The sequence below is a fragment of the Drosophila persimilis genome, unplaced genomic scaffold, assembly GCF_003286085.1.
Source record: "Drosophila persimilis strain 14011-0111.01,24,50 unplaced genomic scaffold, DperRS2 tig00000002-arrow-pilon, whole genome shotgun sequence".
Taxonomy (NCBI): Eukaryota; Metazoa; Arthropoda; class Insecta; order Diptera; family Drosophilidae; genus Drosophila; species Drosophila persimilis.
The window spans coordinates 6,162,356-6,190,349 of NW_020825289.1; the positions used below are offsets into that span (position 1 = coordinate 6,162,356).

Consider the following 27,994-nt stretch of genomic DNA (forward strand, 5'->3'; position numbering starts at 1 on the left):
GCTGGCAGGCAGGCCAGACATGGCTACCACACAGCCAGGAGCTACCGCGGGCATTTGAGTGGTGGCGGGAGGGGGACGGGCGTGATGAGTGGGCAATAATAGTTGGTCCAACATGTGAGTGGCCTTTTGCATACATATGTCGCCCATCCAGGCGATTGTCTAGTTTTTAAGCACTGTTTTGCTCTTTCTATTACCCAATCTTTTATTATTTCTCTATTTTTCTTTGCTTTGAGTATGAATTATGGCCTAAGGATAGCTCTTCTCATTGATATCACCCCCCCCCACCCCCCCAACCCAGACTCGCTCTTAACCTAAATCCTTACCGTGCTTAACTGAAGTTGAAATATAGCCTAAATCCCACCTAAGAACTCTTTTCTGTCTTGATATCAAAGTCTTGTGAGGACCAAGCGCCACAGGCTCTCGCTGCTCTCTGAAACGTTTATTGTTACTTAGCTTTGGGGCAGATCCAGGGCTGCCCCTTGGCTCTTTGGATGCCTTGTTTACTCTTTAGATGTTCACAGCTTGCTTTATGCACACATCCATCCGTACACACATATGTTCGTTTGTTTGTGTGTGGGTGGTCTACTCTCATGTTGGAAAGCAGTTTTTTGCAAAATTGTCTCAAAAAGAATGTTAGACTAACCGCTTTGTTGGCAACAATTTGGGTTAAAACTTAAGTGTTTTGCTTCAAGTTGAGGCCATGCCACCAGCCAGCCCCAATTTCAACCCTTAACGCCCAACCGAGCCCCAACCTCAACCCCAACCTCGAACCCCCAACACATTCCCGAACCATGGCATCTCCTTAAATTTCGTTGGCAGTGCACTGCTTTGCGATGGCTTAAACCCCAAAACCCACAAGAGAAGAGGGAATGCTCGAAAGGAAAACTAGAAAAAACGAACAAAGTTGGAAACGTGAAATGTTTTTGTGCTTTTCCCTTTCATGCATTCCCAAGGCAAAGTGCAGAGGCAGAAGCACCACCAGAAGCAGCATCAGAAGTGGGAGCACAACCAGAAGGCGAATGAGAAGCCCAAGGAGACGGTAAATTGTCCTTTTAACTTCTTTCCCAGCTGCTCCGCACAAATTCCAGTAGCTGCAGACTCCTCCGCACTTTCACTTTCCCGCACAGCAGCTTAAGGAGACAATGGGGCCGAGAGTATCTCCGGGCTTCCTCATTAGACCAACTAAAAATAATTAACATCCATTACCCAGATGAAAACTTTAACAGGATTCTCCCATCCCATTTCTTGGCACCAGAACATGCATGAGCTTGGGCATGCATCGGGGCTAATTTGATTGAAAGTTTCTGATCAAGTTTGTTGCTGCCGAGGAGTCGAGTACGAGTACGAGTACGAGTACGAGTCTACCGCAGTCTGGGGCCACATCAAAGCGCACCCAAGCAGGCAAAAGTTGATGCAAATATACGAGTATCCCCCCGCACCAAAACCCACCACCCATGACCAAACCCAAACTGAATCCCAACCCAGACCAGGACCAATCCATTCAAATGTAAGCACGGAGAGGGTCCCTGTCTCCTCTCGCAGATAAATTTGTTTGTTCACATTTTCGGGGCTGCATTATTGGATATCTGGGCTCCAACTTAACTAATTTTAAAGTTTTCCAAATGAGAGATCTCTGTGTATGCGTGTGGCAAGTTCTGCAAAAGTTTAGAGCGCAACTGATTTGGCTTGGGCCCTGTCTTCGTCGTCCTCCTTCGGCTGCTGCTGCTACCACTGCTGCTTCTTCATGGAATTAGTTGCAATTCTCAGCATCTGGGGAAAATTTTACATATACTCGGAGACAAAGAGAGCGAGAGAGAGAGAGAGAGAGAAAGGGAGCAGGAAATTGTCTACAGCTGCTTGCGGTGGGGCATCATCATCAGGGATGACACTTTAAAGTTTACAAGAATTTTCGGAAGCAAGTTCACGGCTTGGTTAACAATTTGTAAGCAATTCCTAATGAAATTTCCAGTAATTGTTATTAGAGTTAAATATTTTTAAAGTTTCCCCAGAATCTGCTCATTGTAGCGCGCTTCCACTAGCAAATCATTCTCATGCACCAATGGATGTGCTGTCAAATCATATACCTTTGTATTTTGTGTCAGACGTCACACATAAAATAAGTTTAGAAACATCAGATTTTCATTGTATTCTTTTTATCACTCTTTTATTTCCTGATTTAGTACGACTGCAAAATGGAATACTTTAAACGCATTTCTTCAATGCTGTCTTATTGGTAAGTTTTGCACCAATTACACGTTTCAAGTCATGGTTATCTCTATGGCTTTTGCAGCCTAGATTACATACTGTTCAACGGCTGGCTGGCAGTTTTCGGGGACAAGCTGGAAGACCACCACAAACGCTCGAATTGCAATAAAAGGCACTGCAAGAACTGCCGGGTACAGCGTGTAGTGAAGAGGATTAAGAGGGCCAAGTTCCATGTCGTTTTGGCAATTATGACCATATCGCATAAGACTCTGTGCAAGGCCCTTATGGAGGCTCGTCTTCGGGGCGTTCAGGTGCGCATCGCAACGCCCAAGAAGATGCTCTCGGCCCGGGACCTGGTGACAAGGCAACTCTTGATGTATATCCACTCCGTAGATCACAGTGAGGTTCCCATCATCAAGTGCGTCTTTCTCGACGGCAATCGGATCATTTTGCGTATGGATGACGAACTTCTATTGCTCATGCGGCGCCTGCTGATCGATGAGAATTTATTCAGTTATTATTTTTGGTACTTTGGGTATCTGTGGCATGGTGAATACTTCGAACCTCTGGATATACCGACTGCAGCTTAATTTGTGATCAAAGAAATACAACCAAAGATGCTTCCTCCAGGGAACAATTAAATTGAATGGAACTAGAGTCAAATCTCTGTAGAGCATTTCAACTTCGTTAGTCCCCATCCGCCCACCTGATTTCTCTACTCTTCTCTGCTTTATTGCAGTCAAAAGTTGTTCGCAGTTCTTGCGCGTAGTTCGCTGTTTTTCTCGCTGTTCTCACTGGACCTGTTACACATGCTGCCAGGGAATATTGCCAGTTAACCAAGTTAACAAATCCACCCCAAACGGTTTTGTTTCCTTCGTTCGGCGGTTCTTCTTGGCCCGGTTTTACGTTGTTGATTACACTTTGGTCGGTCATAAATTTGTATCAGGTGGAGTGAGGAGAGAACGAAACTCAGACAGAAAGTTTGGCCAGGAAAATTCCTGTTTACTCAACCCCTGGGTCTGCAGCCGTACAGAAAGAGTGAAGACGTTGAAGCGGAAGGGCGATTGGGCAATTGAGACTTGGAAGGCAGAGGACACTAGATTCGCTACACTTTATTGAATTTACATTAACTGCTTGAAATACAAAGCCATACAAAATATATAACAGCTACAAGGGGGTTTCTGAAACCTTCGGAACTGAATTGGGACTAACCGGCACTCAAACGAGGCTCCCATTGTTCTGGCTTTTCAAAAGAGGACACCGGAAACACAGCCACAGCTAATCCATTAAAACACTTTTTACACGTTTATTTATTAACAGAGTTTGTGTTTATGATTGGAAATATTGTGTTCCATGCAACTAAAAGATGTAGAGGCTTTGGATTCAGTTTCTCCATCGACCAAAGTCTGTACAGACCTGCCTCCACCTGGCATTGTCTTCTAGCACCAGCCCCTGACAGGCAGAACAATTTTATGGTTTGCATTTTTGGGTGCTGGGTCGTAAACTCTTTGCGGGATGGGGTTCGAGTTGTGGCCCCATTTGATATATGGACATTGCTTCGCTACGGGCTAGTACTTTTCCAATTTGATTTGGGAACGGTCGTACCGCTAACCCTTCTCCGCATGTGTCATAAACTCTGGGGGAACCTTTCAATATTTACACAAGCGTATACAAGGCTTCCCCGCACCCCTTCCACAAATAAAGAGCTGACACAGTCTCCCCTTTCGTTTCGTTTAGTCTAGACATCTCGTCTGATTGGTCCACAATTAAACCCAAGCGAGGAATCCGTTTCCAGGCTGCCTGCTGCCTGCTGCCTGTGGATTGAATTAGGGATCAAACAACAAGTTGTCCCAGTGGCATGGCCTCGATTTCGGTCAGGTGGAAAACCTAATTTACAGCTAAACCTTTAAGGACCCTAACCACAGGATAACCTTCGGATGGAGTCGAGTCTGCAAAGTTTTGGCCCAATCGATAGGCTTGGAAAACCTCAGCGACAGTGGTAATGTGAGTGCAATTATAGTAGATGCTCGGTGCACAAGTAACTTTGCGGCGAGCCAACACAAATGTGGGCACATCCTTGGGTATCAGTTACTGGGTCAGCAAGCAGCATCATGAGGGAGCAGACCATAAATCTCATGGCAGCCGCAATCGCTCGTCGCACTACTACTGCAATCAGGAGCGGAATCCCAATCTGAATCAGAAATCAGCAAGCAGTGCCAACTTGTCAGGGCCAATAGATAGATAGTGGGAAACTGGAAATGGCGTCAAGGGCGCCATAAATGAGAATTTCCGTTTCATTTCCGCCCGTTTGTTTGTGTGTGGCGGCAGCCCATCTGTGTGCCCCTCTATGTGTGTGTGTGTGGTTCATTTGTGGCGCATAATGAGCAGGGTTTGTATGCCTGCCTCGTGCCCAACAGAAAATGTCCCGCCATTATGTAGGTTATATTGATTTTCATTTAAAGCAGCTCTCGGACCACCTCCTAATGGCATTTTCGGTTTGCCAGCCAAAATGTTGGAAAATTTATGGCAACTTGACCTCGGGCCTTTGCCACTGCCACTGCCACTGCCTCCGTCATTGCTTCCTCTCTCTTTCGGTTGCCTTTTCCCCATTTGTCAGCATTAGAACACAATTAGAGCCGAAAATGATGCAGTCAAGGGCATCTCTACGGGGCTATAGAAACGTGGCTGGAAATATGGGTCATATTGATTTGCCTCAGCTGTAGAGAGAGCCTCGTGGAGCCCCATACAATTCAATTAAATGCAGCTTTAGAGGAACTAAAAGTGGGACTGGGGGGGCATTAACTAGATCCCAAGAAAGTCAGGCAAGCAGGATACACATCCAGAAGGAGACATATTTGCATCGTAAATCGCGATAAGCGTGTTGATACAGCGAAAAATGTCAGCCCAGCCCCCTCAGTGGAGCCACCGCACAATGGAGGCCAAGATTTATATGAAAATAATCGTTCGTGTCCATAAATTATGGCCAATCTTCATGAAAGTAGTCCGATTTTCCTAACAGGCCTTGTGATGTCTGTCAATTTCAATAGCCCTGGGAGACAATCAACACTAAATTCAGTTATAGAACATACAACTACTCATGGAAACAGTATAAAACAGTAATTAGGTACAGAAAACACATCACGGGAGGAACTAAGAAACTTACAAACATGTTCTGGGACAGGCATCGGACGCAAGTCGGCACGCGGAGGCACACGGACGGCAAGCCGGTCTCGGGAAGCTCGTAAGCACAGCCAACTCATTGGAATCAACTATAACTTTTACTATTCAAGGGTGGAAGACAATGAGTCCGAGTTAATAGAGGAGGATACCTCAGGCACACAGCTGCCACTGCAAACGCTGTCGCGGTAAGGAGGATCTTGAATAGGTCATAGAGCGTATGACACTTCCTTGAGATTGCCCGCAGGACCGCGATGCTGTTGCTGGACTACACGCATTTCAAGGCTGCACGGACCATCCAGCGGCACTGGCGAGGTTTCTTCAGTCGCAAAACACTGAAAAAGCGCAACCAGGCGGCCATTACCATTCAGCGTTGGTGGCGAGGCTTTTCAGTGCGAAAGAGCTACTTCAAGACCGTGGAGAAGATGCTGCAGAATCGGATCGAGATGCACTACACCAAGGCGGCCACCAAGATTCAGGCTTTGTTCCGCGGCTGGTGGATCCGTCACACGGTCCACGATATGCGCAGCCTGCGGCATATGCAGATCTGTGCGGCCGAGGAACTACTCAACTGTGTGGCCTTCAAGCTGCACCATTTGCTGCGCACCTACTCGATACCCGGCGTCTACTCTCTAAAGAACACAACGTGAGTACAGATCCGGTGTGTAGATCGCTTCCAAAACTCTGTCTCCTTCCACAGGTGCTTGTCGCGAGTGGAGAAGCTGCTGGCGAGTCTCAATTTTCGTTTCCACAACGGTCGGGTGCGATCGTACATGGCCAAACGGAGCGCTGATGCCCAGGCGGAGCGGGATAACTTCCGGAATAACAGACACCTGACGGGAGTTCCGTATAAAGGTCCCAACTTTCAGAGTCTCTGTCCGCCGCATTGTGAGGAGGCGTTGCGCCTCAGCAAGGACATGGACCGACGAATGTACAAGATCATTGAGATGTACGACAAGGCCCAGAGGGATTCCCACGCCCAAAAGTTCCACAAAAAATTAGCCGGAAGTGAGTCAATCGGTATCATGAATTAATTTCTTCATTGTAGAAGTATCCCTTTTCGTTTGCAGAAAAGCGTCTCAAGGTCTTGCAGGAGAAATTGAAGTTACTCGAGAAGAACAAACGGGACTTCTGTGGCGATGTCATTGCTAGCATGCGTCGCTGGAAGATACTAGGCGGCAAGCGGCTTGCAGTGGACAGTAATATCTTCCAGAAGCCCGAGAACCTGGAAAAGTTCCTCCACGAAATATCCGACCTTCTTGAAGAGATCGATAGCACGCCTTGCCATTGCAAACCACCCTCTCTCGACGAGATCGCTTGCCACTAAACGCAGCTTGGGTGGCCGAAAGACTTAGGATACCCCAAACAATTTCAAAACAACATATTATAAAATTTAAATATAAAGAGCTTTATAAGCATGGAAAATATATCGGCCAAAGTTGTTTTTTCACAGCATTATCCAGGATTTCTTCACGAATTTGTTCCTTTAGGCGAATATGGCCCTAAAGCAATCAACTGAACAGGGAAGGGAATCATTAAATATGGTACTTCTGAGTATGTTCACGCCATACTAACCAAATATATTTCCAAAGAAGCGAAGGAGCACTGATGGAAATGCCGGCCTATCGGGATTGATCAATCGCTCAGTCATTTCATCTAATTGGAAGATTAATTTCTCTGTTAAGTTTCTACTGAGAGAACTGTCAGTGTCCCTCCTTACCAAGATTCTCGCAATCCAAACGCTCATTGTTCATGTTAAGATTGTTTTCCCCGCCAATGGGTGGCGGTACGGTTTCGGCATCCCGAGCATCTGGATCTGCCATTTTGCTGCACTTTGAATTTAGCTCTCAAAATATTGTTACAAAATACAAAGAATTTTGTTGGTTTTTTATTTACTAGAAAGTTTGAACAGTCCCGTCTCGTTGAGGTGGAGATACTGACTAAATAGGAATGAAAGTAGATGTAATTTTTCTAGGCCTATTTGGATTTACTAAATCTTTTTTTAACATTTACTACGTCACAAGCCCGTTAGGCAATGAACCATCTGGAGACGTAAATTTGTATTTTTTGTTTCAGCAATGCCAAGAAGTGACTGTACCAAAGACCTCTTCAAAGCATATATTTGTCTATGTGTATATGTAGTGCCTTAGGGCTGTCTCTCCCATAAGCTTCACCTCTGGCACAGATGCGAATTACGAGCTTTGGCCACGATTTATGCTGAAAACTTTTCAGTACACGAAAAACATGTAAATCCTGAAAAGAAAAGCCAAATGTGAGTGCGCTGTAAGGAGGTTTTCTTTATTTTTCTCAGTGGCTTGTCCCTGAACAGGCATAAATTAAAAGGCCAGTTGCTGTTGCTTTTAATTAGACACTAAGACTTGGAATTCTATACGTGTGTATGAAAGGGACTGCCCAAATAATTCTCTGGCCAGGACATCAAAACAGAGCCCCTACACAATCACAGACACAGCAGGAGACTTTGGTAATTGTATTGCTGCCTCGTCATCATCATCATCATCGCAATCATCAGCCTCCTCAGATATGCAATTAGTGGACAAACGAAAAATGTGTCCTGGTCAGGTCCTGTCATCGTCGCCGTGGGACAAATACATACATACAAACTCGTATTCGGATTTATCAGAATATACCAACGAAATTAACCTTATTCATCAAGCGTACAACTAAATGCAGCATTTTTGGCCGCTAATGACGAGACGTTGTCGTCGCCTTGAATGATACACTCGTCCTGCCACGTTGCCCCAGGCTCTTTATCACTCGGTTAATTACTTATGCTGACTCCCACTCTCCCTTTTGTGAACTGTGCCTCTGGATCCTTGTGGCTCCTTCCCGTCCAGCGAATTTGGTTTAGCGTGCGGCTGTCATGTCAGCTCTCTCGCCCGACATGTTTCCCATGGCATAATTATAATGAAGCTCGTTGCTAACCAGCAGGTAAGATGTCAGTTTCGTTCTTGACTTAAATCTGTAGTATTTTCCCCAAGAGTTTTTCCCACTGACCAACTAACTGGCGGAAACATCTCCGAACTGGTTGAAATCTGCTGAAGAGCACAGAAATCATGCTGCAGCGGCAGTTAAAATTAAATGTGGAAAACTGGCGAAACAGAAAACTGCTGACAACATACACTTTTTTCAGAGTGAATAGTTTTCCTTGAGTAAAAATATATATATACTACTTTGGAGACTGTTTCCCTTGCATGAGGTCCATAGATGCATAGGCATTCCCCACACATTCCATTAAGTTCATATTTAGTACTCCAGTCAGCAGCAAAAGGTTTTCAATTTCATCAATTAGTAATCACTTTTCCGCAGGAATTTATCCCACATTCTTAAATTCAACAGCAGCTCAAACTTTTAATACCCGACTTACTATGAAACTATAAAATATATAAAATAAAGACTAAAATGCAGTTTAAATAAAAAAACAAATTTACCAAAAAAAAAAAAAAAACAGTTCTACATTAAGCTTATTAAAAACTTTGCCAACAAAACTGCACAAACATTTCCACCGAGCTCAAAACCCGACGAAGAAAGTTTTCAATTTTTTGCCTCTGTTTTCTGTTTTCCAGCTGTGTGCAAGGAGGCTTTTGGCAAATCACAAGCTGATTTGCAAACATTGCTGGGTGAGGGGCTTGTGGGGCGCAGAGAATGCTATAAGCCATTGCAATGATGTAACCAAACGGAAATGGATTGGCCAAAACAAAAGTTGCATGGCCAACAAATTCACTTTCTGCTCAGTTTTAATGCATTGTGTTCGGCTCTTCGGGCCACAAAATCTCTTCTTTTTTCCGCTACTTAATTAAATGTGTTAAGAGTAAAGTTGGCTTAAAAACGGACCAAAACTTTCGGCCGGCCAAGATAGTTTTGACAGCTTTCGAGGAGGTTCTTTTTTTGCAGTCGTACGAGGGACACTGGGGTGGAGGCGGTTAAAGCTGACATTCAGCGTCAGCTTTGCATAATTTATAAACAGTTTCGTTTTCGTCTTTATTTTGTTGGTAAAATGTAGTGAAAAGTGGGGGCTTTACCATGGTCCATTTAATGGTTTGCCTTCTAATGAGGTTACTTGGGGGCCCTCCTCTGGGGCGTTTGCCAATGTCGTGTGTCTATTGCAGGACCCTTTTCATGGACGAACTCGTACGTGAGTGGGTGAGTGGGTGTGTGGCTGAAGCCACAAAACATGCCGTCTCGTCTCGTCTCCAATGTTTCCTTTCAAATTAATTAGAAGTTTGCGGTGGGGCCAAAGGCAATGTGGAAAAGTTGTATCTGCCTCTTCATGGACAACGTCAACATCATCTTTGATGGCAACCGACTAGGCCGCAAAATGGTTTCTGGCCAACAATGAAATCTGAGTTGTAATTGCCGGCACACAAGCTATACATATAATTAACTAAATAATGAGATGAGCAAAGAGATGTCCTTCGGGATTTTCGTGTTCTCTGCTATTTGGCTGCTGTTAACGGCATCTGTAATTGCCTTTGATATGCTCCTCCGGAACACTTGTTCGAGACAACCATTTTCAATTAATGTTGGCAAAATGCTGGGGAAAGCGACAGCCCACACACAGACACTGGTACAACACCCACTCCCCTGTTGACTTTTGTTGAGCGGTGTAAAAGTTTTTTAATTTATTGGCCATAAATTCAACAACATTTTGCCATCATTGGCACCTGCCCTAAACAACGAACGTGGAGGAGAAAACACGGGAACAATATTTTTTTCTTTCTAGATTGGACTTTACAAAAGTTAATTACTCATGCAAACCCAAGGGACAGTTTTGTTTGGTGGCTAAAAACAGTTTTATGACAGTGCCTGATGGACAGCTCTCTGGGGCAGACAGTATAAAGAGCTAAGGGAAAATAGATTATAGATTGGTTTTCCAATTCCACATGAACAAGGAAACACTTTCAAATCTACGTAAAAAATTCCTTTTTAATGCTGCTAGTGCGGCGGAAGTAAGCCCTAAAACATAATCCTCTTATCCCAAAAAGGTTCTTTAGCAAATAAATATTTATAAGACTTTCAAAAATTAAAACAAAAAGGCAAACTAAACAAGGCCTTAGGTGGGAATCATAGGAAACCATAAGAGCCAAACAGAAGTAGTATAAGAGAAAAAGGCAGAGCATCTGGGGAGAGGAAGACAAAGAGCAACCGATTAACATTTATTGGGTCTGAACTTTAATTTGCCTTTTTGGCAGAGATCTCAGCTTAGGTTTCAGTTTCGGCTTCGGACTCACCTCGCTGCCCTTTTGGCCGTTTGACATTCGAACTGTTGTTAGATTTATGGGATTGCCTGCGTCGATTAGTTGGTCGTAAATCTTCACCGTTTGCTTATGGTCAGCAACGTGGCCGTTTAGCTGATTTGCCTGGTGACCCCGACATGTGCGTGTGCTTGGGTGTGTGGGCGCATGGATACGCATTGTCCGGCAGGGTTATCTTTCATCTGTTTTGCTAAACCCTGCTCCCGGTCCTGCTCCTACAGCAGCTTACAAATTTACGAGTCATGCCTGGAATATTTGTTCCACCAACCCTGTTTCGTTCTCCATCAATGCACCATTAACAGTTTAACTCATTTTAAATGAAATCTACGTTGAGCGAAATATAAACATCTGAATAGCAGCCAGAGAGGGAAAAACAGTGAAAGAAAGTGAGGTGGAGCTACTGCAGGGCTCCTAATTTGCAAAGTTTTTCCGCTGGCTGAACTTTAACCCTGCCGCAGGTGTTAAAAATGATTTGCGAAATGTAAAACTTTTCGTTACAAATTCCCAGCCATATATAACTAACAAAAAAAAAAACACCACGTTTCGCCAAAGAAGTTAAAATTGCTTAAGTTTTATATACATTTTTGTTGTTTATTTTGTTGCTGTGAAATATGCAAAAAGTTAAACCACATTCAAGGGAATCGCCCTGCTCCAAATTGTATTTTGTAGTTTTCAAGGGACTACTCAAATGATATGCATAAATATATCAAATTAGTAAGATATTAAAGGGAAAGTAATTACTAACAACGTTAAAAATAAATATGATTTGACTAAACTTTGCGATGGATAATCTATTTGTATTTATATTGTCCGAACTTTCTGCTTTTCAAACGATATCTTAGATTGTAAAACTCTCTGTTGATTCCTTCTGTGGTTTGAATAAACGGCCTACCATTCATTCCACCAAATTCTAAAAGTATTCGTGCTTACACAAGCGAAAAGAGATTTGACCACTTGACGTTCGCTTCATCTCAACTGAATCGTTTGGGGAAACAGATCAAGCAAGCGGTAGGGATATAGAGGAACCATAACCCAACAAAGACGTGCTAAAAATACCGAATGAATGAATGCTTCTTTGACACAGAAATGGATAATTTTGGAAACTTTCTAACAAAAAGCCACACAGATCCCATGCAAAATATTTACATTATTCCTGGGAGTCCCTTTCGCAGTTCGGCATAAATCTTATCTGTCGGGGACCACGTGTCCGCGTTCCACATGACTGTGAATGTGCGAACGCCCACACGATGGCATAGATAAATTTAGTGCCAAAAATATTTAAAGTCTATTTGTTAGAGCAAAAACAAAGGTAAAACCAGCAAAAAAAAAAAAAAAGATCACACACGGCGAATGCTCTCACACAACCGCAGTGCCACCTGCGCGATGAGCACGAAAACGACTGGTGAAAAAAGTATAGTAAATTTTACTTGCGACTGTAAGATACCCCCGTTAATCGGGGGAGGGCGGGGCGCTATGCTGGAGAGTGGGTGCCGCCTTTTAGCTATCACAGAGTGTTCTTTAATACTCTCTACTTTAGCTTTCCTTTTATTCAGCACGAATACAATGTACCCAAAATACTAAACGAGTACAGGGCATCAAAAGAAGCTCACTCTTCCATAGATGATGGCGGTGGCAGGGGGCGGGGCGAGCAAACCTCAAAAGCCCCACCAACAATTTAACAACTGACTTCATGGGAACTAAGCAAACATGCAAACGCATGCACGTGGCTGCAAAAGAGGAAAGGTAAAGCAAAGAGCTAACAAGTGACTTTGCGCCAGTCGCGTATCCGACCATAAGATACCCGCTACTCGAATTAGATGAAACCTTTTAGTGAATAGTACTTATAGGCATATTTTCTAGATATTATGGTCCCCCTATTATACAAGTACCCCTTTATTCCGCCTGTTACATACACCCCGAAGAGTCAAGCAGGCTCTGCTCCTCTATGAGGTAGGTACCTTTTATAAGGAGAACGAGGGGGATCGTTGTGAGTTGCTGCGGCGACCGCAACTCTACATTTATACGCGATACTTAGTGAGTATGGCTCTCCTCCGGCAGACGCCGCAACTATTAAACAAAGACAAAGAGTGAAAATCTGATAGATATGGTCATTCTATATCATTGTGCGTTTTCTCGTATCTTCAATATTGTGAATGTAACAGATTTTCGTCCTTTGTGGGGGCGGAAGGGGGTTAGGCGAAATTTTGAAATATATGTACGTTTACTATTGAGATCTAACAGGAGCGTGAATACCAAATTTGGTTGCTCTAGCCTTAATAGTCTCTGAGAGTTGTGGATGCCTTCGATTTTCGTACTTTGCGGGGCGGAAGGGGGTGTGGCGAAATTTTGAAGCAAACTTGTCACGGTGCGATATCACAGGAGTGTGGATCAAAAATTTGGTTGCTCTAGCTTTTATAGTCTCTGGGATCTAGGAACTCACTTTATGCAATTGGCAAAACCGACTATGAAACCTGTGTGTTAGGAAGAGACAGAGCGAGAGAGAATGAAATTGTTTTCTTGATTCTGGCTGCAGTCTAGAAGATATAGTCATTCTCTACGCTTCTGCGTTTCTGGTTTTCTCGTATCTTGAAAATTGTGGATGCCACAGATTTTCGACCTTTGTGGAGGCTGAAGTGGGCCAGGCGATGTTTTAAAATATACTTGTAACAGTTACTTATCACAGAAGTCTGGATACAAAATGTCGTTGCTCTAGCTCTTATAGCCTTTGAGCACTAGGAGCTCATAGAGACGGACAGACGGACGGACGGAAACGCTTTCTTTTGGACGTTACACACATCCATTTTCACCACAAGTCTAATATACCCCTCTACTCATTATGAGTATCGGGTACAAAAAGAGCACAGTGCTGCTTTTCATTCTCTCTCTTTGTGCTTTGTGCTTTTGCTGCTGTTCATTTCTCTTTCTCTGCTTTCATATGTACATTGTGCCCTTGGTGTTTTTTCTTTTTTGTATTAAACAATTTATATTTTGCAGTAATATGTTTGCTCATTCAAACATTTAGCGAATTGAACAATTTCCAAGGAGCAGGGTGGGGTAATGGGTTAAAGAGTTGTCTGCGGCTTTGATTGATTAACATTTGCTTAGCTGAATATGCAAATGGAGCTGTCCGAGCCGTGCAATGGGACCGCTATGAATGCAGTGTCTGCAAACAGTTAGTGGATGAAATAGTTTGTGCACAGTGCGAGACCAAAGAGGCAGCTACAATCGGATTAATAGAACTCTGCTTGTATAAAATTGTAACATTATGATCCGTTTGACATCGATGCGTACCACTTCTTTTTTCTCAGTGTGTCATACCAAAAAGTATTTTTCAGGTTCTCTCTGGCGCGCACACAAAAAACAGGCATATTTATCCTCTCATGCAGTATTGACATTTTCCCTGGCTCAGGTCGAAGATTAACTGCAGACACTGTCGCCAAACCATTTCCAGGCGGTTCCGCTCTACGGCCATATGCACGGCACGTATTCGAATTTGAATTATGGGTGCTGCGCACACACACATGCCACACGTCAGACGATGTCGGAGAGGGAAAAAAATAAATAGATATGTACATATACGGGCAAAGCCCGACACATTCGCCCCCTCCGCCATCAGCTCACACAGTCATTCGTTTCAAGTGTCGCGGCTAAGAAATCCGCTTTGTGGAATCCTCCTTTTGCACAGATATACAAATTAGACAGACAGGGCCACGCCCACTAATCATGGAGCTAAGGCGTGCGTCAAGGCGGAAATTGCGAGCCGATTAAATTGGCAATCAACTGAAAAGGCATCAACAGAGAGGGGGAGCAGTGCTCCAGCAGTGCTCCAGTGCTCTCTCATCTTTTTGCCAGCAAAATGGCATAATTACATGTAACTAGCCGAAAAAGTTTACATTTATGAGCCAGGCGGCTGTTACCTGGATATTTCCACCGTTTAGGGTGGCGTGTGGGACTAAGCCATCAACATCAACCAAGCGGGAGCTATTTATGTCGCCATCAACGTTGCGGAAAAAAGGCGGCCCACAGAGAAGCAGGAAAGAAAGAGACGGCGAAAGCAGGAAAGGATGAGTGAGATTGAGAGCGGAGAAAGGGTGGGGGACTGGAGGTGAGTTTTGGAAACCAAATGGCTGCGTTGACACAGTTTCCCTGGTCCCCCAGCTGGGTTCTGAATACCGACTCCCTGCTTTATGCAAAAATTATGACTAAAAACTGGCGGTAAAGTCCTTGAAATGATAGAATGGAGAAAGTAGTGAGACTTTCTGGAGACTGTTTGAAAAATGGTAAAGATTTTACAGAGAAGTTGTAAAAGTGTTGAGTGAGTAAAGGAGTAAATATAGAAATAAATAAATACATGAAGGGCTCTCAATGACCACAGAGCAATCAGAGGAGTAACCAGACCCAGAACCAATTTAAGTTCTTTGTGGTTACGTCTTTCTGTCTGTCTGTTAGTCTCTTACTCCTGAGAAGGAGGATGAACAGAAAAAGTAGCAATTGAAGATGACCTTTTCGCACTTTGACCGGTCCTGCTAACTGCCACAAAGTACGGGTACGAGAGGCAGAGCTGGCTCTGTGATTGAAATTGACCTCGAGGGTACCGACTCGCCTACTCGTTTGCCCCCAGCTCCCAGCAAACGGACAGACCGACTGTGGAACGGCAGAGCTCATCCAGACACCATCTGGGCATATTTTAATTACCATTTAGGCAAACATTAAAAAAACCAGAGAGAGAGAGCAACCAAAGAGAACATTAAAAGCAAACTGCAGAGGCCCCGCCTTTCCTGCCCACTGCTCTGATCCTTGACCCTGGCCTGTCTGCTTTCAACTTCCCCTCACAAATGGGGGAATGCGGCAAATGTTGTCGGAATATTAATTCGACTTTGGTCCATATTTAAGCAGCTTAATGAACTCGAATCGTGGAGAAAGAGACTGAAGTTGCAAGAAACCAACTTAATTCGCCTCAAAGACTATTCCCAATCAATAGGGGGATTGGGGCAGGTAAAGCAGAGAAAACAAAACTTTTTTAGTGCCGCATCTCTTTCTCTTTCCGTTTCTCTCCCTTGATATTTGTTTATTCTTTGAACTTCTCCAATTAAAAGTAAATATTGTGAGTGCTTTATCTCGATTTCAGTCGGGCCTGGCCCAAGCAAAGCCCCAACCCGTCAATGCCATGACGTACCCGTTTGCATAGTTGGCCGTGTATCCACCTCCTCGACCAACTTTCTGCCATCGGACGACCGAGGACTCCTCCTCGCTTGCATTCCGCACGCAATCGGGCCATAGCCAAGGCTTCGTCATTTCCACTCTGTGAAGCTTTCGCTTTGTATCCGCATCTGTATCTGATTTCCACTTGAATCCAGCCAACTCCTCCGGCTCCAACTTTTGGCCGAAACTTTGCATTGCGCGTAATTTAATGCCTTTCAAAGCGGCGACGAGACCCCAAACAGCATGCCTTCTATCTCTCCAGAACAGAGCGTTATTTTCCTCCTTCTGGAGTAGCAGCGAGGTGGCTTTACTTCAATTTGGTGGAAGTATTTAGACGTACATAAGTCCTGCAAAATGGTAAACTTCTAAGAAAAAAGGTCGTTCTGACTGTGTGGAGTTTTTATATGCGAATATCCTTCGATTTCGGTATACTAACAGGGCCATGCAGCTTGCTCGACTTCCAGCTAATTGGGTTATCTCAAGGAATTGGAAGTTATTTTAAAGTTGAAGCAAAGTGAGAGTGAAAACATTGGCTAAGCAAAAGTTTAGTTACTATTCCAGCAAATCATCCGCACAAACACTGGCACAATTCCCGCACAGACACTTGGAAGGAATCACGTTTACAGCTAGCAAAAATATGGAATAATTTTATTTACGCCTCAACTTTGTAGCCACAAAATCATATGAGTAACTGCCACGTAAAGCAGGAAGGAGGGTGGGGAAGAGCCGTCGCCGTGAGGGGCAGAAACTGCAGAAGCATAAAAACTCGTGGTAAAAACTTTTATGTGCGTATCCCAGAGACGATTCCAGACAACTGCCGGAATTAAGTTTACCTTATTTGGCAGCACAAAAAAAGAGGCAGAAAACTCCAGCGGGAACGAAATAATAAAAACTGGAATTAATGCTGAATGGGAAATATTTCCGTGTATGCATCTATTCCTTCCCTCCAGTGAGCTCTGCCTCGATTTGCTCCAGGGACTTGCCCTTGGTTTCGGGCACAAAGAAGATGACAAATAGCATGCCTATAATGCAGCACACACAATATACGGAAAAGGCGCCATAGCTATTGATCAGAGCTGAGGGAGAACACATTATACAAAAGATGTAGTGCCAAACTTCTGATTGAACAAAACTCACAGATCATGTCCATATACGTTTTGGTGACTATGAAAGTGCACAGCCAGTTAAAAGCGGTGGCCACAGAGGCAGCCGGAGCACGGACACTGGCCGGCATTATCTCGCCCATCATTAGCCAGGGAATGGGTCCGAAGCCCACGGAGAAGCCCAGCACATAAAAACCGGCGGCCACCAGCGGCAGCCATCCCACACCCGAGAGATCCCAGTCCTTGTGCTTGCCAAAAAAGAATATGGCCAGCGTGAACAGGGTGATAATCATGGTCGTGTCGGAGATGTATAGCAGGACCTGGATAACAGCAGACAGATTAAAGCAGATCACGGATCTAGGATCTCACCTTGCGTCCCACTCGATCGATGACAGCGGTGGCTATTAGAGTGGCCACAAAGTTGACCACGCCCACAATGACCGTGGCAATGGCCGGCTTAATGGTGGAGCCGGCGTCCAAAAAGATCTGATGGGTGTAGAAGATCACCACATTGATGCCGCTCATCTGCTGGAACAGCATCAGGCCGAGGGATATGAGAATGGGCTTGCGGTTGCGCTTCTTGAACATGTCCCCATACGTGCTCTTGGCATTGGCCGTCTCGCCCTGGGTGCTGGCCAACTCCTTCATCTCTGCATCGACGTCGCCGGTCTTGCCACGCAGCCAGGCGAGCGACTTTTGGGCCTTCTCGGTCTTGCCGCGCGACAAAAGGTAGCGCGGTGTCTCCGGCACGAACAGGGTCAGAATGATAAAGGGAATGCAGAATATGGCCCCAGCGAAGGCCAGTAAGTACCAGTTGAGAAAGGAACCAAAGGCGTAGCAGAGCAACAGGCCCCCGTTGCCCAGCAGGGTGGGCATTAATCCCAGGGTCCCGCGCACATTCGGATGCAACGTCTCGCCCAGATAGACGGGCAGGACCAAGGTGGCCAGGCCCACGGCCAGACCGCAGAACACGCGACCAGCCAGCACCATGCCGATAGCTGTGGCAAAGCCGATCAGCAGCCAGCCGATAATGAACGGAGGAGCCGTGATCATAATTGTCCACTTCCTGCCGATATACATGATCAGTAGGCCGCCGAGAATGCCGCCCACAAGACAGGCCAGTGGCATAAGGCCACCCACCCAAGACTCTTCCTGGGATGTGATCGAGAACTTGCCATCATCGCCCTTCATGGAGGGCAAGGCCGGAGAGGTGTAAGCACCGCAGAAGCCCGTGCAGAAGGAGCACAAGGACACGGACACGGCCACGAGAAGCTGCAGATAACGAGACCGATAAGGTTTCCCAGAAAATATATTATCGAAGAGGCTCTTACCTGTGTCCAGGTGAAGTAGTTTGAATTTTCTTCCTTGGCATTTTCCTTGGGCGGCATGTTGTAAGTCTGTCCAGTGTGTGTGTTTCAATACGACGACTGTGTATATACGAGTTAACACATATCTGTCGGGATTTGAAAGGAGTGATTTAAATTGCTTTGAAAGAATTTCCAAGAAAATAATATTCGCCTCCTTATAAAAGAACGTAGAATTTCCGATCGTGAAATAGTTCCTCAGTTTTACCACAAGAGAAATACAGCTTAAGATATGGCCAGCAAAAGGCGCTACTAAATTTCTGAACCCCTCTGATGGTGCTATTTAAAGTGTTGGCGGCCTTTTCCATTGCGACGGCTCAGTTGAATGCAGCAACCTTGGTCCACACCATTCGCATCCAGGGACGAATTTCCATTGTTTTGTCTCCTCGCCATTGTTTCTAGCCCGGGCCCTGGTTTGGCCTTTGCCTCGGCGGCAGCTCATTAAAAATTCCATTTTCATTTTGCCCATCATCCATTTTGATTTCATAGTCGAGTGGATGGCGCTGGGTGGGCTTGGATTGGATTGGGTGGGACTCGTACTCGTTTTTGTAGCATTTGGAATTGCGTTGGGAGCCAGGACCATGAACTACGGTTACCAGACGGCCGACTGAGCGTCGCACACAATTTCCAAGAGTTTACTTTCTTGCACATTGATTTCGTTGAAACTTTCACTATGGCTTTCGCTCTTTAACGCTGGCAATTTGATATTTTATTTATATTTCTCTTAGCCCCCTCTCTGGTAGCCCCTCTTGCCACAGAGAACTTTTCAACGCCAGCGTAATTAAAAAATAAATACGGGAATTATGAACATTTTCCGGCATCAGCTCAATATATATTTCGCCGCAAACATGAATGAACCGAAACCCATGAATCCGCATGGATCCGGATGGGCCAACGAATTGGCCGCAGTGGATGAGGCCTACCTACGTAGTGCTGGAGGGTGATGGGGGCTGAAACAGTTGCCACAGTTAATTATTTGCCCGACCAGTTTGGCGAACGTGACGTATACGTAATTTTTCGCCCCACGCCCGGTTCGCTGATGAATTGTTTGCCCAGCACTCAATCAATATATGCATACCATACATGTAGATGTGTGCCTTCATATTTGCTCTCGTTTATCCATAAATATATTCATTCACTTTTAAGGTCAACAAAGTTAACGCTTCGTTCCTCATGGGTTTGGAAAGCACAGAACCGCTAAAATTGTACTTTAAACTTGAATGAGAGGACAACTATACAATGAGGCAGCATATTTCTTTCTCTCTATGCATACTGCCGAATCATAGGTGCTTTAGTCTTTATAATCAATTCAATAATAAAATCTCTCGGGTTAATACACTTTCCAGACTATAAGATGGCCGATAAGATATCGACATGCATCATTGGATCTGGCAATTGGGCCACGACCATAGCCCGAAATGTGGGCAGGAATGTGGCCGCAATGGCCAACACAATGGAGCCGAAGGTCTACATGTATGTGTATGAGGAAATAGTTGAGGGTCGAAAGCTTACCGAAATCATCAACACAACCCACATCAATGTGAAGTACATGCCGGACTTTGTGTTGCCTGAAAATATTGTAAGCGAATCGATCCATTAGAGTCTTCGTCCAGCACAGTGTAGCACTGATTTTCAGGTGGCTGTGGATGATATTGTGACTGCTGCCAGGGACTCCGACATCCTGATATTTGCCATACCCCCGACCTTCGTCAGCAGCTGCTGCAAGACCCTGTTGGGCAAGGTAAAGCCCACGGCCCATGCCGTCTCCCTGATCAAAGGATTCGAGCGGGGAGACGATGGACAGATCATACTGATCTCTCAGATTATCATGCGACAGTTGAAGGTTTCCTGCTCCGTTATGGTGGGCTGCAATTTGGCCCACGAGTTGGCCAATGATAACTTTGCCGAGGGCACTGTGGGTTGTCGTGATCAGAAGTACTACCGCGTGCTTCGGGACATCTTCAAGTCGGAAACATTTCGAGTGGTGGTCACCGAAGATGCTGACTGTGTGGAGATCTGTTCTACTTTAAGGGTAAATATCTGTGCTAACTCAATTTGCTCTGACCTTGAACTATCACGTAGAACATCATTGCCTTTGCTGCCGGCTGCTCTGATGGCATGGAACTGAACGAGAACACCAAGGCGGGCATTATTCGTAGGGGTTTCCTGGAGATGCTGCAGTTTGTGGATGTCTTCTATCCGGGCTGCCGCATGGGCACCTTCTTTGAGGCCTGCGGCATATCCGATTTGGTCACCAGCTGTTACGGCAAGCGGTTTCTTTATACAGATCCATAAGTCCAGTTTAGGAATTGTTCTTTTTAGCCAATCGTAATCGGAAGCTGGCCGAGGCCTTTGTGAAGACTGGGAAGCCTCTGTGCGAACTGGAGCATATACTCATATCAGGCCATGAGCCCTTGGGTCCAGTCACTGCCGAACTGGTTCACATTTTACTCAAGAAAAAAGGATTGGTGGACAAGTGCGCTCGAGAGCCTTTTACTGGCATTTTCTGATACGTTACCTCTGTTTGTTTTTTTTACAGATTTCCACTGTTTACAACGGTCTATAAAATCTGCATGGGAGATCTACCGCTGACACGCCTCGTGGAGGCCTTATGTCAGGCCAGCGAGGACATGTAAGGCCTTCATTCCTATTGGTATCACAGGAAAATCTAACTTTTTTCGTTGCAGCTTCCATCCGCAACACACTTTCCAGCTTTGAAGGCTGGTCCCCAGTTTAAAATAAATCAGAACCGAACAGAAAAGAATAGAACAGAAAAACAGCAATTTGGTTTATTCTTTTTTATTATTCTGTGAAATGGGGCATATAAAGCCTTGGTTATATTTGCCCGGCAAGTCTCGGCAAACGCAGGACTCAATATTCAAACAAAGCCCCTCGACATCTGCATTGTATTGTGCGTCTTTTCCTTCTGCAGTTCAAGTGTTCCTTTGCGGAGAGTGCACTCCATTGAATGCACCAACGCTCCGAGCACTTGGACTGTTCTGATGACTCGTACAACGGAAATCACTTCAACCAGGCGCTTGGTGGGGGCTTTGTGTGGTTCCTGGCTGAATGGGACGGAAAGCCGCATTGCTTTCTTATTGTTTCTCGTTTCTCTACTATACAACATACACTAGTTGTTCCATTCTTCGTCTCGATATGGTATTGTACTACAGTTGAAGTGCTCCCCAATCGAAATTGAGGAAATGGGAGCATCCACTGGAGGACTTGTCAAGCCTCCCTCCTCAAAACTGAACCTCAAAACCCTCCGGACAGGGTTCAATCAACTACATCACGATCTGCTTTTGAATTTGAATCAAACTATCATACAGAATTCTGTTGAGAGTTCAGTTCGTTATTCATTCACAAAAGAGAGACGAGACCTACAACCAGCAACAAAATTTTGGTTTTTGCTTTTTCTCCGATTTTTGATCAAATTTAAATCAATCTATCATAGCGTTCAGTGACAAAGGGAATCTTTTAAAAATGTTATCAAATATTTTACTGAAGGTCGCTACTGTGGTTTTTTTTCTTTCCATCGGCTTGGACATTATCGATCCGGAAAATGAAAGCGTACTTGGGGCAAGCATGAGCAAAGTCAATAATATTCTGGATGAGACTATATACTACTTTTGGGAGGATCTGCGTCCAAAGCCACAGGAGAATTGGTTCCAGCGCTACATTGTTCGGAACTTTCAAATGCTGTTCTAAAAGGAACTCAAATCAATTCGCAAATTCCCGAAAAACCAACAATGAGCATTACACAAGGCCGATTAAACCAAACCAAAGCGTGATGCCCAACTAAAAAAAATCATCGTATATATCCCCAAATTAATCTACTGTTCGATGGTTATTTAATAAATTATTTACGCAATTCATTTAGTTTTTAGTATTTCCGATTTCTGGCGGCATAATGAAATGAAAATGAAAATGGCAAAGGGCTTAACGCTTGGGCTGATTGAATGTAAGGGGGGATCATGTAAGGGGATTAGTTGGAATGTCAAAATTGCTATACTTGATTATGCCCCCGAATACCATTTAATCCATTCTGATGGCTAACTATTTTATTTGATTAGAATGTTGCCAGTCTTGGCTATGATACTTTTTTTTGGAATGATGCATCATATATAACTTAATAATAAAATAAAAAGAGGCTCTTAGATGGAGGGCTAAAGAGGCAGGAATCCCCAAAACTATTAGCAGCACTGTAGTTTTGCTGAATTTCTGACTTTCGTTCAGAGGGAATTAAATATCTCACAAGTCAAATTTTCATTTAAACCTACTGAACATTTTCTGCGGTTAAAATAATATGCCAACAGCAATTAAAATGTGTCACATTATGCGATGCCACTGAATGTCCAAATGTACCATTTCAATGGAAAAGCAATTTTGTCCCGATTTATTTGAAATTTAATTTTTTTGTAAAATCCTGCAAATATTCCACCATTCCAATTGCTTTATTATTAGTTCGTTTTGCATTTTCAGTTTAGGCGGACACGGTGCAAATATGGAGCTTACGTGCGGCAGATGCAAGTCCAAAATTGGTAGCTAAAAATGGAAATGAAAATTCCACAACTGTCTGCCGGAAGAGGGCCGGTACGGGCCTGTACGCCGCTGGCTAAACAAATATGCCATTCCATGGAGGAAGGCAAATAGAACTGGCCCGGGGTGCAGTGCAGTCAGTCGGACATGGAAAACCGATGAAAATTTGCATATCAGGCGGCAGCCAGTGGTACTACTCGTACTTTATTTGCCCAATTCTTGTTGCATTTTTGGTTGGGGATCTGGCTTAAAGCCTTTTGGCTCGTTCTTCGTTCGTTTTTGCTGATAATTACACGGTAAATTTGCCAAAATGTGACGCCAAATAGCAAACAAGATGCCAGTGAAGACTGAAACAAGTTGCACGTATCTGTGCGCTACGCACACAGGCAGTAACGTAACGTAACAGATACGAGTACTCGCATGCTTTGTGCCACAGTTACACCTTTCCCGAAATGAGAGAGAGAGAGAGAGAGAGAGAGAGAGAGGGAATAGAAAGAGCGATGTGCAAGCACTTCAAAAAATAAATAACAATTTGGTACGTTACACACGTCTCGGCTTATGCAAACGTATCTGTATCTTGTACCCTCTCTATTTCTACTATATACGTGTGGGTGTGGGCGTGTGTGTGTGTGCCTAAAAGAATACTTCATTTCATTTCGTGTTGAACATGGCCAAAAGCCACCCCACCCACTGGGCAAACACCACCGACAAATGGCAGCAGTGGTGGCGCTTTGTTGATTTGGTTATTGTGGCTGCCAGTTGTCTTGTTTGCCCTCAAATTGAACAAATAGCTAAAACAATCTCGGTAGAGAAGGCTCCACCACTTACCATATTTCCTGTCTTACACATGTATTTGCTGTTGTTTTACCAGGTCTTAAGTTATAGAATGTCCTTATAGAAGCCTTGAGACTTTGGTCACTTTATCGGGAACTTAATTGAACAGGGCCATCCGGACACTGCGGATCCGCGGGGTGAATCACGAAAAATGAACATTGAAGGTGAAGAAGGAGTATACCAAACTCTAGAAGATTTAATCTAATCCTATGATCCTCACTCAAGTATCCAACAACTCTGTTTAGTAGAAACTAAAAACAATTTCCTTTCATCAATAGTCATTCGAAATGTTTGTCGTAACCGTTTTTACATATTATATTCGAAGCACCTCCTAAAAATTTAAGTGTCCCATAGTTTTGGTCAAATTCGCAGTCGCATAAATTGTTGTTGTAGAAACCAAAACCAAGCCAAAAATATCGTGTTTCGTTGTGCATCTGCGGCTATATGGATCTGCTCTCGATAACGCAGAAGGTGCTCATACGCCGCACGGATGGACGGGTCCAGCTGGCGAGTATCATCAAGCTGGATGGCGGGTCCAATAGCTCCGTGACCGTGGAATGGCCCGAGGGCGATTGCACGCGTGGCAAGGAGATTACGCTGTCCCAGATCATTGAAATGAATCCGGAAATTTTCGCGGTACAGCGAAGAGGGAACGTGGCAGGAATGGCCTCCATTCCACCCAGAGCCTCCACACTGAGCGCCAGTATAATGGTGAACACCCTGATGCAACGTCTGCCGGCTGGCAATGCACCGTACCCATTGCGGCGCCTGAAGGTGGGCAGTGCCGCACCCAGGCAGCGGTCGGCCAGCCGGCAGGAGCGGCATCAGCAGAGGGACGTTCTCGGTGGATCTGATCGGTGCGACTCCAACTGGGACACTGCCAGGATGATCCGCTTTTATCGGATGCAGATGGAAAGCCGACCGCTGGAGAACATGGGCTTTCCGGGCCCCCTGAAGAGGCACGGAATTGTGGTGTGTGTGCGGAAGCGCCCTCTCAACCGGAAGGAGCTGGCCGAGCGCGAGCTGGACGTGATCAGCATGCCCCGGGCGGACATGCTGGTGGCGCACGCGCCGCGCCGGCACGTGAACCTTGTGCGATTCCTTGAGAACCACAACTTCCGCTTCGACTATACCTTCGACGAGGCCTGCTCAAACGCCACCGTCTACAATTATACTGCCCGTCCCCTGATCCGGCACATATTTGATGGCGGAATGGCCACGTGCTTCGCTTATGGGCAGACCGGGAGCGGCAAGACCCACACAATGGGGGGAGAATTCACGGGAAAGCAGCAGAACGTGATGGACGGCATCTATGCGATGGCGGCCACCGATGTCTTCAGCACTTTGGCGGAGCCGGCGAACGCCGGCCTGGGACTGAGGGTGACCTGCAGCTTTTTCGAGATCTACGGATCGCGGATCTACGACCTCTTGACTCCGGGCAGAGCGCAGTTGCGGGTTCTCGAGGATAGCCACCAGCAGGTCCAGGTGGTGGGTCTCACCGAAAGGCCAGCGCGCTGCACCACCGATGTCCTCTCACTCCTGGAGCAGGGCAACTGTGCCCGCACCTCAGGCCATACCTCGGCCAACTGCAAGTCTTCTCGCTCCCATGCCATTTTCCAGATTGTTCTGCGATCCGCGAACACGTACCGTCTCCATGGAAAGCTCTCGCTGATCGATCTGGCCGGAAACGAGCGGGGGGCGGACAACTCCAGTGCGGATCGAAGGACACGCCTGGAAGGCGCCGAGATCAACAAGTCCCTGCTGGTACTGAAGGAGTGCATCCGGGCTCTGGGTCGTCAATCGGGCCACATTCCATTCCGTGGCTGCAAGCTCACCCAGGTGCTGCGCGACTCCTTCATCGGAAAGAAGGTAAAGACCTGCATGATAGCGACGATCTCGCCGGGTCTGCGCTGCGTGGAGCACACACTGAACACCCTCCGATATGCGGATCGCGTCAAGGAGCTTACGGCACAGACTGTGCCCCCAAAGCGTTTCTCTCGGTCCACTTCCGTGGTGGCAGCCCCGTCCGTATCGGGAAGCAGCCTGGTTGAAACCAATTCCCTTCCGGATATCATCAGTCCAACCCAGGCTTCACAGTCCCTAACCAACTTGCAATGGTTCGTCTCCTCCACATCCCTACCGGTCGTGGAAAACCACTCGAACAGAACGACTAGAACCCGTCGATCTTTGGAAATGGACGCTCTGACCTACTGCTCAAATCCGAACGAGAACAGAAGACCCGAACGGGAGCAGTATAATCCTCCCAATTTACATAAACCCGTACCGCAGATGTGCTCACGGCATTCGGAGGTGAACTCAAGACATTCGGAGGTAAACTCAAGACATTCGGAGGTGAACTCACGGAGCACGGAGGGGAACTCACGGCACACGGAGGAGAACTCACGAAACACGGAGTTGAACTCACGGAACACGGAGGGGAACCCACGAAACTCGGAGGTGTTCCAAGATGCCTCGCTGCTGCTGTCCAAAGCTTTGGACCTGGTAAAAAGATCCCGTGAGAACGAGTTCTAAATCATGATTTCTACAACACACACATTATCTACTATATAAAATAAGTCTTGGATCTGAATAAAAAGAATCAGAGGAAGTAAAATCTTTTAGCTAGCTGAAAACGTGGACATTCATTCACCATTCGAAGAGCTTTACCTATTACCTTAAAGCATCCTCCGTATTACCCACACTACTGGCCTCATTCCTAGTTCATTTGTGTGCCAATCTGTGCGCCTGGGCTTAGGCCCTCAGCCTATACTCAAAACATTTCCATCTCTAGACTGTGGCCCAACTCGAACTAAGAGCAAATATTTTCCGCATAGTTGCGTACTAAGCCAAAAACTTACTTCTTTCTTTCAGTTTTTCTCTTGGCTTTTTTTCTGCGTACTGCTGGGAGGAGACGGGAAGTGACGTGGCTCCTTTGACAGCTGTCAATATACAATATTGGGGATTATGATGGTGCAAAGACACGTCTTACGACAAAGCTTTGTGTCAATATATTAAATTATGGCTTACGGCGGCTTTGCCCTAACTCCCAGGCCCTCTCTCCCACTTTCGCTTTCACTCTGCTTCTTTTTTTCTTTTTTTTTATCTGGCTTGACTTTTTGGCTTTTTTTCGCGTAAATCCCCTCCATAAATGCCCAAGGCAGAATAAATATGGTTGAAGCAGGCAAATTTTATGTTATTCCAAAACGTTTCACATTAATTGAAATCGAACTAAGAAGAGTATCAGTATTAACCAGGAATTTCATTTTAAATCGAAATCGAAGCTAAGAGCTCCACTTAAACCTCACTTGAAATATATTACGAGTAATTAAAAGGGAAATTAATGTTGTGGCTCGAATGTTTGCCGTCTTCTACGGCTGTCAACGATTTAATGTTTGCCATTTCATGTTCAAGTCCCTACCGTCACTCGCGTCGTTAATCAAAAGCGTCTTTAATCTTATGTCAAGTAATGTAAATAAACAATTACGAGCATTTATGTGTGCACACTTGCCCTCGCACCCACACGAGAACCCTGGCACACACAAGAGCACAAATTTTGCGGCTTAAAGTTAATTCGTTTCCCAAGTGTTTACCTAACCTGGCATTAAACCAGCTAGTGAGATGCACCCGCACGGTTCCCCCGCGCCTTCATATCCATCCTTTCTAAAATGCCATTAGCATTGCTACCTAAATAAGTAAGTGAGTAAATTTGATGGGCACATGCACACATACATACTCTATGTACATATGTACACCGACAAGAAAGGAGACAGAGCAAACAAAACCGGAAGGCAGCGCGTACGGAATCAGTCAAGTGCAAACATTTCAATTTTGAGGAAACTGATAAGTCGCATTAATGTAAACTTAACGTTGGATAAACAAATTTCTAAAGAGCGACCGATACGACCCCCGAAAAGGAACGAAACACATCAAACACATTTCTTGGTTGAAAGCTGAAAGCAGTCTTCAGACGCTGGCATCGTTCCCCCGCCAAGCCCCCGCCGCCCTCCTATATATCGATTACTTTGCGTCTAATGCACTTTGCAACTCCAGGACTCCAACAAGAAGAGCTCCCTCTCTATCAAATGGTTCAACTTGAGTCGAAAGACCTTGCCACGAAAGTGTTTTGGATAAAACTTTGCTCGTGGCAGTGCAGCCCCAAGGAAAGAAATATAATAGCAGGGATTCAGCTGGCGAGTAGGTGGAAATCTAGATGCTCCGCTAGTGGGCGAAATATCAATGAGCTAGTATAGCAGCAGCACATCCCACAAATGATACTTTCGTTATACTTTAAAAGACC

At 45.3% G+C, this 27,994-nt stretch overlaps 6 protein-coding genes across 7 annotated transcripts; 4 read left to right on the plus strand and 2 right to left on the minus strand.

The window, feature by feature from the left end:
- The first annotated feature begins 2,205 nt into the window (after positions 1 to 2,205).
- On the plus strand, positions 2,206 to 2,868 carry LOC113565063. The gene is made up of 2 exons (XM_026985317.1): positions 2,206 to 2,233; positions 2,291 to 2,868. Exons 1-2 carry the CDS (start codon positions 2,220 to 2,222, stop codon positions 2,793 to 2,795), a joined length of 519 nt encoding a protein of 172 aa, XP_026841118.1. The 5' UTR covers positions 2,206 to 2,219; the 3' UTR covers positions 2,796 to 2,868.
- A 2,430-nt stretch (positions 2,869 to 5,298) lies between these two features.
- Positions 5,299 to 6,809, plus strand: LOC6589927. Its single transcript, XM_026985316.1, has 5 exons — positions 5,299 to 5,446; positions 5,496 to 5,570; positions 5,630 to 6,028; positions 6,083 to 6,390; positions 6,453 to 6,809. The coding sequence occupies exons 1-5, from the start codon at positions 5,373 to 5,375 to the stop codon at positions 6,707 to 6,709; spliced, it is 1,113 nt and encodes a 370-aa protein (XP_026841117.1). The 5' UTR covers positions 5,299 to 5,372; the 3' UTR covers positions 6,710 to 6,809.
- On the minus strand, positions 6,775 to 7,264 carry LOC6589928. The gene is made up of 3 exons (XM_002015843.2): positions 7,103 to 7,264; positions 6,958 to 7,038; positions 6,775 to 6,897 (listed from the first exon to the last, which is right to left on the minus strand). Exons 1-3 carry the CDS (start codon positions 7,203 to 7,205, stop codon positions 6,869 to 6,871), a joined length of 213 nt encoding a protein of 70 aa, XP_002015879.1. The 5' UTR covers positions 7,206 to 7,264; the 3' UTR covers positions 6,775 to 6,868.
- Positions 7,265 to 16,484: 9,220 nt separating this feature from the next.
- On the minus strand, positions 16,485 to 18,397 carry LOC6589929 (facilitated trehalose transporter Tret1). 2 transcript variants are annotated; one of them, XR_003408463.1, is made up of 5 exons: positions 18,292 to 18,397; positions 17,330 to 18,232; positions 16,995 to 17,280; positions 16,691 to 16,933; positions 16,485 to 16,605 (listed from the first exon to the last, which is right to left on the minus strand). XR_003408463.1 is itself a non-coding variant. In XM_002015844.2 (4 exons), the coding sequence occupies exons 1-4, from the start codon at positions 18,346 to 18,348 to the stop codon at positions 16,791 to 16,793; spliced, it is 1,389 nt and encodes a 462-aa protein (XP_002015880.1). In that variant the 5' UTR covers positions 18,349 to 18,397; the 3' UTR covers positions 16,485 to 16,790. The 2 variants fall into 2 exon arrangements, 1 of the variants encoding a protein (XP_002015880.1); XM_002015844.2 differs by having other exon boundaries at positions 16,485 to 16,933.
- Positions 18,398 to 19,666: 1,269 nt separating this feature from the next.
- Positions 19,667 to 21,115, plus strand: LOC6589930 (glycerol-3-phosphate dehydrogenase [NAD(+)], cytoplasmic). The gene is made up of 6 exons (XM_026986268.1): positions 19,667 to 19,903; positions 19,961 to 20,356; positions 20,407 to 20,590; positions 20,647 to 20,800; positions 20,864 to 20,956; positions 21,012 to 21,115. Exons 1-6 carry the CDS (start codon positions 19,679 to 19,681, stop codon positions 21,040 to 21,042), a joined length of 1,083 nt encoding a protein of 360 aa, XP_026842069.1. The 5' UTR covers positions 19,667 to 19,678; the 3' UTR covers positions 21,043 to 21,115.
- A 2,955-nt stretch (positions 21,116 to 24,070) lies between these two features.
- On the plus strand, positions 24,071 to 26,311 carry LOC6589931 (kinesin-like protein Klp59C). The gene has a single exon (XM_002015846.2). The coding sequence runs from the start codon at positions 24,142 to 24,144 to the stop codon at positions 26,227 to 26,229; it is 2,088 nt and encodes a 695-aa protein (XP_002015882.2). The 5' UTR covers positions 24,071 to 24,141; the 3' UTR covers positions 26,230 to 26,311.
- The last annotated feature ends 1,683 nt before the right edge of the window (positions 26,312 to 27,994 follow it).